This window comes from Panthera uncia, chromosome X (assembly GCF_023721935.1).
Source record: "Panthera uncia isolate 11264 chromosome X, Puncia_PCG_1.0, whole genome shotgun sequence".
NCBI lineage: Eukaryota > Metazoa > Chordata > Mammalia > Carnivora > Felidae > Panthera > Panthera uncia.
Genome location: NC_064817.1, coordinates 22,251,653 through 22,266,386, shown reverse-complemented (window position 1 = coordinate 22,266,386; position 14,734 = coordinate 22,251,653). Strand labels below are relative to the sequence as shown.

The 14,734-nt window shown below is 40.2% G+C and overlaps 1 protein-coding gene across 2 annotated transcripts; it reads right to left on the bottom strand.

Annotated features, from left to right (window-relative positions):
* Positions 1-8,974: 8,974 nt before the first annotated feature.
* LOC125931574 (melanoma-associated antigen B10-like) lies at positions 8,975-11,343 on the bottom strand. 2 transcript variants are annotated; one of them, XM_049643640.1, is made up of 2 exons: positions 11,184-11,343; positions 8,975-10,564 (listed from the first exon to the last, which is right to left on the bottom strand). In XM_049643640.1, exon 2 carries the CDS (start codon positions 10,501-10,503, stop codon positions 9,457-9,459), a length of 1,047 nt encoding a protein of 348 aa, XP_049499597.1. In that variant the 5' UTR covers positions 10,504-10,564; positions 11,184-11,343; the 3' UTR covers positions 8,975-9,456. The 2 variants fall into 2 exon arrangements, with proteins under 2 accessions (XP_049499597.1, XP_049499595.1); XM_049643638.1 differs by having other exon boundaries at positions 11,197-11,343.
* Between the last annotated feature and the right edge of the window lie 3,391 nt (positions 11,344-14,734).

Sequence of the window (14,734 nt, the reverse complement as noted above, 5' to 3'; positions counted from 1 at the left end):
GAGGAAACCCAACATAGGATACAAATACTAACAAATGAAACTACCTATAGTTAAAATCAATAGCATAACCATACTGAACATAAGGGGAAAAGAACTAACCTAAATAACTTTAGAAAACAATCACTTGACTTGACTGGATGCAAAAAGATAAAACCAAAAGAACTACGTACAAATGCTGTCACATAGCCAGTAAATGTGTTTCTCACAGAAGTATTGATAAGATATTCTGAAACTAGTTTAAATGTATACTGGAATTGAACAAATAAGTAAATAGGTAATAATAAAACTAAGATTTATTACTGTTGGAAAAAGAAATTACAAGTAAAGAAAGTGGGAAAATTAAAATGATTCCTATTGTGTTGAATCGGAATCTGAGATATCAGTATAAACTCATTACGCACACAAACACATATACACACACACAGATAAAAAGAGATATGTGTGTATACATGGGTTAATATACAAATATTTCCCAGCCCTGTCACTGAGAGAGCCTGGAAGCAATGACATTCCAGTAGACCTTAGCATACCTAGTACCAAGATCTTGGTTTCTAAGCATCATTCTTCTGTAAAAGGAACCAAGGATCCATGTCTGCAAGAATCTTTTAGGGCTTAGACAGAGAAAATTAAGTTGAACTTGGAACATTTTGCAGAATCAGAGAAAAAAAGAAAGTTCTCAAAAGATATGTGGGCGGAAGCGTTGCTGATAGAATACAACATTAGGAGATGGAGCTCCTTATGGCCAAAACTTTGAGAAAGAAAAAAACAAAAGAAATAATGCTAAGTATTCACTTATAACCCAAAGAATGAAAACATTCAGGAGTCTATAATGGTATAAATAAATACTTGATTAAATACGAAGATAGAAGAGATATGAAAGTTACTCCTTTTAATGGAATTACAATTAATAACTCTGTAAAGACAGGAAATACAATCACTGTTAGGCAGATACCATGGTGGTGATTATTGCATACTTGATCTACTAATGGGTAGAATCAGTGGGTTTGTGGAGAAAACATATTTTATAAAATATATTTTCACTATATTTCTTAACTACAGGGGAAAGTAGAGTAATTTGACAATGGAAATTCTCATCAGAGACCACCTTGACTAGATGATCAAGGTCAGTGTCACCAGTAATGCTGTAATAGGAACCCTGTGATATGGTGTGCTGAGAAAAACATGTCACGATTTCTACCATTTCTCTTTCCAAGGAAGTATTGCCATACTCTGATATTGAGAAGATACCAGATATGCCCAAATTGATGGACATTCAGCAAAATAACTGATCAATACTCTTTGGGACTGTCAATGTCATGAAAAACAAGGAAAGACTGAGGAACTATTGTGTTAGGACTTAAGGGAGAAATAACAGCTAAAGGCCATGTGGGACACTGATTAGGATCCTTAAAAAGGATAGTAATGGCAAAAATGGTGAAGTTTGAATGAAGGAGTTATTTGGTTAATGTTATTAGGACCGTGTCGATTTCCTGATTCTGGCAGTTGTGTGATGGTTATCTAAGATGTTAACATTGGAGGAGGCTGAGTGAGGGATGTATTGAAACTCTCTGTACTATGTAGCAGCTTTTCTATAAATCTAAAAGTAGTTTTAAATGAAATTTCTTTTTTTAATTATTGTTATAGGGGTCCCAGGGTGGCTCAGTCATTTAAGCACTGACTTCAGCTCGGATCACGACCGCATGGTTCATGTGTTCGAGCCCCACATTGGGCTCTGCGCTGACAGCTCAGAGCCTAGAGCCTGCAGCCTGCTTCAGATTCTGTGTCTCCCTCTCTCTGTCTCTGCCCCTCTCCCTCTTGTGCTCTCTCTCTTACATACAAAAATAAACATTTATTTAAAAATAAATAAATAATAAAAATTACCATTATAAGAAAATTCAGGAGAACTTCCATTTGCAGTTGCTGTAAACAACTTTTAAAATAGCAGAATATATAAAGGGACTGGAAAACATTCAGCACAAGATTACAATCTTCAAAAGTAGTAAAATGAGTGAGCTAGGCTTCCCCAATCATCCTGTATCTCTGCTCAGAGGTGATGTCTAGACCGTGGTGCCAGGAGGATAAGCCAAACAGAGCACCATGATATCATTGAACTGAGGACATAGTAATCAGGGTTTGGGAATAGTAAGGATGCTAAAATTTGCGGGGCAAGTTGTTGGAGAGATAAAAGCTCGGTCAATGCTCCAGAAATCTGTGGAAGGGTACCCTTGGGTGTTTTACTGAACACTGAGTTGATCATGTGAAGGGCAGGATTCTGTGAGTCTGGGCAAAGAGCAGCTACAAGGGGAACTTTAAAAATACTGAAGAGTAGTGAGCTGAACAACTGTTGGAAGGCAAACATGGCTGGAAGACTTTTAAATATTGAATAGTCAGAGGTGAGTGTCCTCTTTGAACATTCAAAGTGATTCAGTAGTCTTAGACAAGTGTAAGCTGTAGAAATAGGACTAATGTAGTTCAAGAATAATGGCTAACATAGACCATCCTAACAAAGTTTGAAGATAGGCCTCAAAAGGTACAATATGATGGATAAATGAATTAAGTTCTTGCTTGAACTTTTGTTTTATTTATTTTAGAGAGAGAGAGAGGGAGGAAGAGAGGGTCAGAGATAGAGGGAGAGAGAGAATTCCAAGCATGCTCTGCGGTGTCAGTGCAGAGCCCAAGATAGGACTCATCCTCACGAACTGTGGAATCATGACCTTAGCCGAAATCAAGGGTCTGATGCTTGACCAAGTGATTCACTCAGGCACCCCTTGCCTGAGTTTTTTATTGAGGAAAATAACAAAATCTACGCCTTCAGAATTCAGCATCCATAATGCCCAGAGTACCATTAAAAACTACTACGCATGTGATGAAGCAGGCAAATATGATCCATAAAGGAGAAAATGTAACTTATAATCAGGAGAAAAATCAGAGATCAATAAAATAGCAGACAAGGACTTTAAAACACCTATTTTAAATGTGTCCAGGATTTAAAGGAAACATAAGCATATCAACTAAATATTTGAATAGAGAAATTGGAAATAAAAGAAGAAGAAACAAGATCATTCCATAGATTCAAAATAAGTCTCATTAAAATTACAGCTGACTTTCCTTATAAAAATCAACAAGCTGATTCCACAATTTATATGGAAAGTAAAAGTTAATACGTTAGCCAATTAATCTTGAAAAAGGAAAACAAAGTTAGTGTACCTATACTGTTTGGCTTCAATATTTATGATAAAGATCCAGTAGGCAACTCTGTGATTGTACTAAAGACAGGCAAATAGATTTGTGAAACAGAATAGAGGATGCAGAACTAGAATCATATTTGTCAAGTAATGTTCAACAAAAGTAGCAAATACATTTAATGGGGAAATGAAAACCTTTTCAACAAATGGTGTTGCGACAACAGGGTGAACATGAACGTTGGTCACAACCTAACTCCATACAAAAAATTAACTTGTATTGGATAATAAACCTAAAACCTCTAGCTAAAATTAAACGATTTTAATAAAAATTAATACCAAAGGGGAGAACCAAGAAACAGACAAACTGAGTACAAACTCTTAACTATATAGAACAAATTGATGACTACTAGAGGGAAGGTTGGGGAGAGGATGGGAGAAATAGATGACAGAGATTAAGGAGGGCACTTGTTGGGATGAGCACAGGGTGATGTATGAAAGTATTAAATTACTATATTGTACACCCGAAACTAATATAACACTGTATGTTAACTAACTTTTGAGAAGTTTAAAAACTTTAAGAAAGCTTCTAGAAGACCACATAGGAGAATATCTTTATGATTTGGAAGTAGTCAAAAATTTTTTAGACAACAGTCAGAAAATATTAACAATGAAAGAAAAACAATGATATAAAAAATTCAACAAAAAAATCTGCTAAGCAAAAGATATCATTAAGAAAATCAATATGTAAGCAAGCCAGCAACTTATTTAAGTTATGGACAATACAGATATCTGACAAAGGACTGATATCCAGAATATGTAAACAACTTCAACAACTCAATAATAAAAACAACTAATAGAAATGGGTAAAAAACTTGTACAGGCACTTCACAAAGGAAGATAATTAAAGGGCCAGTAAGCCCTTGAAAAATTATTCAAGCACATCAGGAACATTGAAATTAAAACCACAATAAGACAAAATCATCTACCCACTAGAATGGCTAAAAATAAAAGGATTCTTGCTGTAAAATGTTAGTGAAGATGTGAAGCACCCTAAACACATATGCATTGTTTGTTTGAGTGAAAAATATTGCAACCACTTTGGAAATTGTTCTAGTAGTCTCTCATAAAATTAAACATATACCCACATTATGGCCCAGAAATTCCACTTCTAAAAATTTACTCAAGATAAATGCAAACATATCTAAAAAACAGACTTGTACGTGAATGTTCATAGAGCATCTGTTCCATCACGAAACTCGAAACAACCCAAATGACTATCTTCATAAATGTGCCTACAGATTTTGGAATACTATATACCATGGAAGACGACTCAGTAAAGACAAATTACTCAATAAGGAAAGGAAAAAAAACCTCTTTTACATGATACAACGTGGATGAAGCTCAAAAACATACTAAGTGAAAGGAGTCAGACACAAAAGAGAACGTATTGTATAGTTCCACCTATATGAAAATTTTAAAGGGTCAAGTTCTGTTTCCCATCAAAATTAGCAGCAAGGACTTTATTTACCCTCATGCTAGAAACAACAACAAAAACAACAAAAACAAAAGAGATGAAAAACATATGGAACAGTGGTTTGCAAGACCCTGCGCACCAGGTAATGAAGAAGAATGATCACTGAGATTTGGGAAACATAAGAAGTGAGCCCTATGGTTGTCCCGGCTTACTGCCTTAAAAGAATTTCCAGGAGTTAGTGCAAGGTGAGGAGACACAGGCAGAGCTTGCCATTTCCGTGAGTTGAAGAGATAGAGTTTGGAATTAGGGGAGGCCAAAGTGTCTAGAATTCACCATACAAAATATCCAGTAGAGGAGAGTTTCTGGAATTCTGGAGCTCGCACAAGACTGGCAGTAGTTCCTGTTCCCATCAGTCAACGTGGAAAACCACAGAATTCAAGGGCCATCAGAGCCCTCAGAAGTGTTTTGCCTCAATAGTGAGGCAAGATTAGCTAGACACTAAATGCTACTTTGGTCCCAACTTACAAAGTTTCCAAGTAGGACCCACAAGAATCAGAAGAATCATAACACCAAGATTTCCTATCAGTGCTTAGGGAACTCCAGAATTGTTTGAGTTTCAGGGCCCACAGCCCTGAGAAGGATGAAAGGGTGCTGAGTGGGTGGGACAATGGGCTTAATTACAATCCCTTCTTCACCCACATTTTTCTGCCTTCAAATCATGGATTGAGTTTCTGGGGAAGGCTTAAATTAGATCAGAGGTCCTATGTCTAAAATGTTTGCAACCACTATATAACAGTTAGATACAGATTATGTCATGGAATCCTGGCCTTTAGGGACCCGTGTGTGCTCTCTTAACTTCATGGTCCCTCTCATATACTCTAGTCATTGCACTGTCCCCAAGTGCTCCTGATGTTCCTCACTAGATGAGGTTGTTCTGTCTGGACCCATTGCCTGGCACCTGATTATTCTGATCAAATCCTTCTTCCTTAAAGTAAAGGGAAAAGGCTTATTGACATTTCAGAATTTTAAAGCATGCCCAGAGAAATTCTGGTACTCAAAGCATCACTGAAGAAATCCCGCTTTCTATGGATGAGAGATTAAGTTAATTTTCTGCTCAACCTACTTAGAAAACAGGGAAATTAAAATAACTGTGAGACAATATATTTTCATCCAAAAGTTTGGCCAAAATTTTAAAAGTTGGTAAAATAAATGTCTGTGAGAGTATAAATCATTTACATGCATTAAACGCGAGAGTATGAGTCAGCACTGCTTTATTAGAATAGAATTTCAGCAATATTTATAAAAATTTACAATCACCACATTTTTCTACTTTAATCCAATTTACACTTTGCTATGTTTTTCCTACAAGAAAACATGCATATTCGCCCAAGAATTCATGCTCACTGATGTGGATATCAGTTCTACTAATCATAGCAGTGTATGGGAAACAGTTTATGTGTCCATCAGGAGCAGAATGGTTAAGTTAAATATGGCACATATGCACTTTAGAATACTTGGAGGAATTAAAAGAGTGAGGTGGATCTATATCTGTTCTCATGGAAAGATCCTGCATTCGTTTTAGCAAGTGACAATGGCAGGAGGCAAAATAATATGTACACTGTTATCTATCCATATTAAAAACTCACAATTTGTGTTTATAACACATCAATACAAGGGAAAGTCTAGAATAAATTTTAAAATAACACACAAATTGTGGGCTTTTGTTACTTCTGAAAAGAGGGATGAATTTTGCAGGGATGTAGTAAGGAAGGGGAATTATTATTTATCCATGCTGTTAGAGTTTGGGGACAATAAAAGTATGTGCACTGTTACCTAAGGCCAGCAACAGCAACAAAAACAAATTAAAGTAAAATTTTCCTCACGGGAAAACATAGAGGAGACAGTGGAACAATGTTGACTTTTTCTTATTAAGGATAGCCCAACTGCCATAGAACCATTTTCCACCTCCTAGAAGGACTCCTGGGTTTTAGGAATTCTATGTACATGTGTGTTTATACAGTGATTTCCACGAGCCTTTTCTCATCGACTACTGAAGGAGGAGGCTTTAGTTTTGACCAAAAAGGTAAATTCATTTATTGTTGTATGTGATCAGTGACCAATCTCAAATAATTCAGCTCATTAAAGCTCTATTGCAAATATCAGGGTGGTTTCCAAAACCTCCTCTCTAACTTAAGGGTTATATCCCAAGAAACAAACAGTAGGCTGTGTGCCAAATCAGACTTTAGTCACCAGCAGACTTGAAAATACTTTGTGAATGTGGTGAAGCACCTGGGCGGGGTGGGGGTGGGGGAGTGGTGAAGGCAAGGAGGTGTCTAAAACCACACTGTCAGAATTACATGGAAGGGAAGTTGCTGTCAGAGGGGAGCCAGGGGGCCTGATGGGAGCTGCAGGGAGTTGGAATGCTCTAAATCAGGGGAGGGTGCGGCCTGAGAGCTGTCTGTTCCCCCAGGAGCACGATGCAGCCTGCAGGGGAGGACCCAGAGGAGAGCTGGCCTGAAGGTCAGGTCCAGGTATGGACATGAGGGCCCACCGGGGAAGTCCCAGGGGAGGGAGCAGTCATGCAGGAAAGTGCCGGGACTGGACACTTGTGCTGAGACCAGGGCAGAGCCAGCTGTCGGGGGGACCCTGGGGCGAGGGGCCAGGAGATCCTAGGGACATGAACCCCGGGGACAATCCCCAAATTGTGCCTGTTTCTCATTTTTACCTTCCTTCTTTTGGGCTGCTTTTAGTAGTTTGGCCAAAGGGTCCTTCTTTCATTGCCTGAGAGACATCATGGGATAGTGAGAAGAGAAATTACAGGACAGAAGGTTGGCCTCAGGCTGGGAGGAGTGGCACTGTGTGGGCTCCAGAGTAATCAGACCAGAGCTTGAGTCCCAGCTCTGTCACTCATTGTGTGAACTGAACACATTACCAAACCCTATGAGTCTTAGATTCTTCATCAAATAAATGAGTTTTATAAGCGGTATCTTCTAGAACTGTTAGAATGTGTACAGTGTATGTGAAGCACATGGCACAGTGACTGGTGTACATTGAAACTTTAAAGAATGGCAATTATTGCTATGGCTTTTTTGATCCCAGATAATACCAAAGTTCCTGCTGAGATTTTTGTTTTTTTGTTTTGTTGCTTTAAACTAGGAGATGTCTGAGAATATGCAGTGCTGTAGGATACTGTGCACCAAGTCAGCCAAGAATTCTTAGAAAGAAAAATTACCCTAGTAAATCATCCCACTTAGAGGATATGCTATTGAATTTGGATGTTGGGGAATCTTCCCCATCTGGATGCAACTCAAAGCTCCTAAAATGTATGTTAAGAACCAACTCCTCCCCTCCCTCCCAGCTCCTCTTTGATCCAAATCACCCCTATTTTTATTCATTTAATCCCTACCAAAGTCAAACCCTCCCTTATAAGTGATTTGCTAAATTTTACTCAAGATAACCTAGTTAAATGCCCTTTGAATGGAACAGGCTCTGTTTCTCCCAGCCCATGGCAAAGAGGGACAGCATAGTGGCTTCTGGGCATCTAGTCTCAAGTCTTATCATAAACTCTCTGGTGATGACATGGATAAAATACCTAGTTTGTGTACTATGTTCACCTGCATTGGATCCAGAGCACAGGGCACCTTCCATCACTACCTGGGTAAAGATTTGTGTCTGGTTTATCCAGGATCCCAAAATAACTGCTAAAAGCAGTTACCCATTGGAGGCCTAGTTTCTCAACTCTGACACACACCACCCAAGGGTCTGGTCGCTGCTTACCACCCTCACATGCTTCTCCGACCCACCACCTTCACACCCTCCCCCACAGCCCACCACCCTCACATCTCCCACCCCACCACTTCAAACCCTCTGCCATCTCGTACCCTCCCCCCAAGACCCACCACTCTTGCACCCCCCCAACTGACCACCTTGCAACCTCTACCACCTCACACCCTCCCCCACCACCACCCTCATACCCTCCCCCAACCTGCCACCCTCGAACCCTCCCCTAACCCTGACCATCCTTGCACCCTCCTTTGACCTACCACCCATCTTATCTTACAATTACCTCCCATTGAAGGGTTTCAAGTTTCCCAAGGCCTCAAATTGTCTTGCTTCAGGATGTTTACATTTGACTGCTCTCATCTGGACCTCCCCTTCCTGTCCCACCTCATCCTTCTTTTTTGTCTATCTCACCATCTTCCTTTTATGGGCAATGACTCCATCTTCTTTTTCTTACCACCCCCCACACTACTATGGAGCCTTCCAAAGAGCAGATGCTCATTTAATGTTAGAAGAATAAAAAAAAAGACAGTGAGCAATTTATTATGATTTATTTTCTCGTACATTCTTGAATGAAGAAATTTCAGGCATGTAACTTTTATTTTACAGAAGAGCAGAGTACATGGAATAAAGAAAACCAAAAATTGACCATCTTACTTTTTTCTCAATTTTTTGACTCCAGCTACTTTGTTGCTAATTTTTTTCACATTTCCAAAAAAATGGCAATTGCAGTGCTATGTTTTCTTGTTCCAGATCACTAAATAAGATGGAAGGTTACCAATTTGTTTTAGAAAATAGCGAAACTCATACTCTTAAACCTCATAAACAGCATCAAATGTGTAATATATTGTGAAGCTAATTAAACTTTTCAAAAACAGAAACATTTGATAACTTTCAACGAGATAAATTTGTAAGTTATTTATGTAGAATGTACGATATGCACTATGTCCCCTCTAGCTAGCACCACCTAAGCCCTCACACTACTTCAAACACAAAGTGAGGAAAGTGCTTCAGGTTTCAATACAGGTGGGAGAAGCTGCCAAAATTGGCCATGGAAGGCCCAGTGGCCAGGGCACCAGTATGAACCAGAGCTGTAAATCTGGCTCGGGCTCGCTCTTCCTCATCTTGCAAAGCCTCTTCATACCAGGATGGGAAGGCACTGGGGACGGTATCATGGACCTTGGCCAAGAATTCAAGGACTTTCATCTTGCTGGTCTCGGCGTAGGCTCTTGGACCCCACAGGAACTCACGGCATGGAGGATTGCTGTTGGACACCTGGCGGTACAGGAGGTACCTTTCCTGCACCCAATCTTCAGTGATGAGCTTCTTGGGATCCCCATAGATGAAGTGCTTCTTATCAGCATATATCCCCATCACATTAAGCACTTCCCACATATCCTTTTCAGTGGCACAGTTGCCCTTCATGAAGATCACACAGAGGACGGTCATCAAGAGGCCGGTCTGGGGCATGATTTCCTCACCCCTCAGCCTGTCATCATTGGTGCGCTGCAATTTGCTGATAAGGGCATAGCGGTGCCTGGTAGGGTCGACTTCCTTCAGATCAATGCCAAAGGCCAGCACCATTAGCTCAGAGGCTTTCCTGAGGATCTCACGGAAATGCACCTTGTGCTTTTTGATGACATGCTTAATCATGTCTTCCTTTGTTATGGGCTCCCTCATGTTATACTTGCGCAGCAGGAATTGCACCAATAGAATCGCCGTGTCATCTAGAGGGGTTCTATGGTAACGACCAGTGTTGGGTTGTGCCTGAGAGGTGCTTGGTTTTTCCTCATCTTGGCTCTTGGCACTTTTATCAGATCTTGTATGTGAAACACCTGCAGAAGTAGTAGTAGTGGATGGGGCTTTCCGAAACCCCTGGGTTTTTCTACCTGACCCAGCAGCTGAGGAGCTCTGGGCACTACCACCAGAAGGAGAAGAGGAGGAAGTGGAGGGCTGTTCTTCCTCTGCTGCAGTGGCCTGAGCATCCTGGGCACGCTGAGCCTCACTCCGGGCCTGATGGCGTTTCTCACGGGCACGAAGCTTACTCTTTTGCCCCCGAGGCATGGTGACACTGGTCAGGGACAGTAGGCATTAATGTGGGCAGGAGGGCAGGCAATGAGGGCACCTAGAGGAGGGAGAATGAGATAGTGTGTGCGCCTTCAGCAGGGACATTTCACCTTGGCTTTAACCAAAGCCACTTCTGCAGGCTTCCCTGACAACACTGCTCTAAGACCACACAGGGCTCCTTTTCTAATCACTGTGTCCCCTGAGAACCCTGAAGAAGAAGTTAGAGTGTGCCTTAGACTGCAGCTGCCGGCCCTGCCGGGATCAACTTGGTGGCCGAGAGCAAGGGCTGGCAGGTTATAGTTTCTGTACGGTCCCCTCTGTTCTGAGGTGGAGAATTCTCAGTTCACATTTAGGATAATCCTGTCAACTGTTGGCAGGGCCCAGGGCCTCCTCCCCTCTACAGCTCTGAAGCTAAACTCTTTACACCGATGACCTTACCGCCCTGAGATTCTTGGGGAGCAAATGAGAAAGAGCCACTCATGCTGCAGCCTTCCAGAGCTGACAACAGGAGCAGAGTTTTGTGGGATCCCCACAGTCTTGGATGATTAGGGTTTTCAGTGCTCAGCCGTGTACCCACTCCCATCAGACCAAACCCCCCATCTCCCGGAGGTGACAGCCCCACCTGGGGCCTCCCAGGGTAGATTGCAAGGGCAGGGCCCTCTGCGGGGTTGGGATACCCTCAGTCCTCACTCAGACTCCTCTCCTTGACTCCGAATAGAGCCTGGGATTCTTCACTCTTTTGATCTCAGTCCACCAGCCTCAGATCAAAGTCTTCATTCTCTGAGACCCTGAAACGGAATTGAAGGGGCGTTAACAGCCAGGCCTCGGGCCTCTGCGCGTGGGGGGGGGGGCGGGGTTCTGTGAGGTTTCCTTTGTTCTACGTATTCCCACAGTTCTAAGGAAGGATAGTCACCTTGACCCTAAGCATTGCCTATTTCCTCTGCAGACCTGAGGCTGCCCTCCTCAGACCTGCGACCCTGGAGGTGGAAGTCAGTCAGTACCTCATGCTGACAAGCTCTGCTCTCTGCTTTCCAGGAGTGAAAGCAGGGGTAGGGCTGTGTGCAGGCTTCTCAGCTCTGGGGTGTGTTGTCCAGTCTATCCTGAGGGTGGAGGCAGGGAGTAGTGTGTCCTCTTGAGAAATACCAACTCTCTGAAAGGTCTGAGCAGCTCCCCTACTGCAAACCTTGCAGAAAATTGCCAAGTCCCCAGCCAGATCTGAGCTGGGGAAACTGCAGTGTAAGAAAGGGTCGTAGGACGGGTGGTGGGCTGTAAGAGGAGAAATACAGAGGCCCATAGTGGTTTTTTGCCACCCAGACTTAGACTTGGGAACCTTGTACTCTAAAAGATCTACTTTCAAAGGAAGAGACTGAGCTGCATGATTTTGTGAGACTCAGATCTGTTGACATTGTCTAACATTGCTCAGTCCAGTGCAGTAACTTTTATTTTATTTTTGAGCCTCATCTGTAGTAAGAAATACATTTACATCTTTAACAAGTCTGTGTGTATCTATGTGGTTTTTTTTCATGAAAGATTACCTACCCTTCTTAAGTGGGATTCCTTCTTTCTATTCCTTTTTATTTGATTATAATATTAAAAAACAAAAAAGTCTGGTACCTACCCTCTAAAGAGGTTTCAGGTGGTTATTGCACAGTCTCCAAACTCATACGGTTTCAAACAACCCCAAACATTGATGCTGTCCTGATATTACTCCCATGGTTCTGGCCATTCAGCCTCTGAGGAACAGCCTGAGCTCCCTTCACTAAAGCAGTAGAAATTCATTGTCCCAAGGCACTGTGAAAGAATCAAAGGCTGCACTTAAAACCTGTCCTCTGACCAATCCTGTTTTGTAGGCTACAGGACAGTTCCAACTTCAGGGCCTGCCCCCACCTGCCCACATACAGCTTCTGGTTCAACACAGACTTAGTCTCTTTCAGGGATTTCTCATCTATGGTGTTTTGCTCTTGCTAATACTGTTCTTTCATTCTCCCTTTTATAGTTTCTCTAGGGTTGATTTTAGGAAACAGCAGCCTGAGTCTCGTATTTTTTGGAAGCTGTATGTGAGGCAGTGTATTAGCATGCTCCAGCCGCGGTAATGGAATACCACAGGCTGGGTGTCTTAATAACAAAATTTATTTTCTCAAAGTTCTAAAGGCTAGTAGCCCCAGATACAGGTGAGGGCAGGTTCAGTTTCTGGTAAGAGCTCACTTCCTGGCTTTGCATTTGGGCACATTCTTGCTGTGTCCTCACATGGACTCTTCTCTAAATGCACAGAGAGTGATCACTTGTGTCTCTTCCTCTTCTAATATCAGCCCTATTAGATTAGTGCCTCACCTTTTTAAAGCTTTTTTAACCTTATTAGCCTCCCTAAAGTATCTCCAAAGATAGTCACCTTGGGGATTAAGGCTTCAATATCTGAATTAGAGGTTGAGGAAATGGCACAACTCAGTATATAGCAGTCCATTTTTAAATCTGTAATTAATTTTAGGAGAATGACATCTTTACAAAATTATTTTTCCCATGAATAAACATAGTGTATTCCTCTATTTATTTGTGACTTCTTTCTCTAAGTGTATCACTAAATATTTATAGTTGCCTCAAAAAGATTGTGTACATTTTTATTAGGTGTATTTTTGGATAAATTTTGGATATTGCTGCTGTTGTTATTGGGATATTTTCTATTAATTATCCTAATTAGTTATTGATTTTATGTGGCTAGGCTGCCAATTTTGGTAATCTTATATGCAACGGCTTTGGAGTATCTTATTCATTTGAATATTTTGTACACTGGTTCCTTTGGATTTTCCAATTAAGGATCATATTGTCACCATTTATTATCTCAATCATATCAATATTCCTTTTTCTTGTTTATTTTGCTACTCTCATTCCTGTAGTTATATATTCCCATCCACCTTTAAATAGAAGGTATGGTACCATAACATCTGTGTCTTTGTCCTATCTTTGATGGGAATGCTTCCAACGTTTCACATTTATGTAAGTTTGCTGTAGATTTTAGGAAGTGGAAATTCTTTTCAAATGTTATTTTGCTAAAACTTTCTTTACCATCAATTGGTGCTAAATATTTTTTAAAAGGCTTTTTATCCACCTCTAGACATGATCAAATGTGTTTTGTTCTCTAATCTATTAATGTAGAGAAATTCCAGCTGGAAATTTTTTCTAATATTTTAATATCTTTATAGTTACTGAACTTAGCCTGTTTATTCACTGCTATATTGGATATGCTATAAATTTATTTAGGATAGATGCCTCTCTGTGACAGAGCTTGGCTCAAGAGATTTTTTCTTTGGGTATCCCTATGTGGTCTTTGTATCAAGATCAGCAAACCTGTTAAAATGAGTTTAGTAATTTCCTGTATTTTTGTATGTTTTGGAAGAGTTTATGTAAGATGGCATTAGTTTTTCCCTAACTATTTGGTGCAACTAGATTCCAAATCTGACTGGTCCTGGAATATTTTGAGGGGCTGGAATGTAGACTACAGTTTCAGTTTGTGTTATTTGACTGAAGTTCTCTGTTTCTGCTTGGAAAAATTTAGTTAATTATGTTTCTCCAGGAACGAATCCATTTAACTTGGATTTTAAAGTTTAAAAACATGTTTTATTTATTGTGGTAAAAAAAAGAACATATAACATTTGATCTACTGTCTTAACAAAATTTAAGTGTGTGTAATCCCACTCTTGGATATTTATGCAGAGGAATTGAATTCAAGATCTTGAAGAGGTATTTGCACCCCCATATTCATTGCAGTATTATTCATGATAGCCAAAAAGGGAAGCAATCTAAGGGTTTATCAGCAGATGAATGGGTAAAGAAAATGTGGTATAAATACATATTTATAATAAACATTTTCACTAAAGAAATTATTAAGGGTATAAAACAGTACAGAGAAGAGTACAATGAACAATTGTATATTCCATAAATTTTTTTGAAGAACTGGCTTTAGTTGGCTTTACTATTTTCTATTTACTTATTTCTGCATTTATGCATATTACTTTTTACCTTCTACTTCTTTAGCATTTTTTATTAAATAATATTGACATACATGATTGTATGTCTTTCAGGTGTACAACATAGTGACTTGCTATTTATACACATTACAGAATGGTCATCACAATAAATCTAGTTATCATCTGTCACCATACACAGTTGTTACAATATTATTGACTATATTCCTTATGCCATACATTAAATCCCCATGGCTTATTTGTTTTGT

Coding starts and splice junctions, on each gene's coding strand:
- LOC125931574 (XM_049643640.1), bottom strand. CDS start 10,503: ATGCCTCGGGGGCAAAAGAGTAAGCTTCGTGCCCGTGAGAAACGCCAT.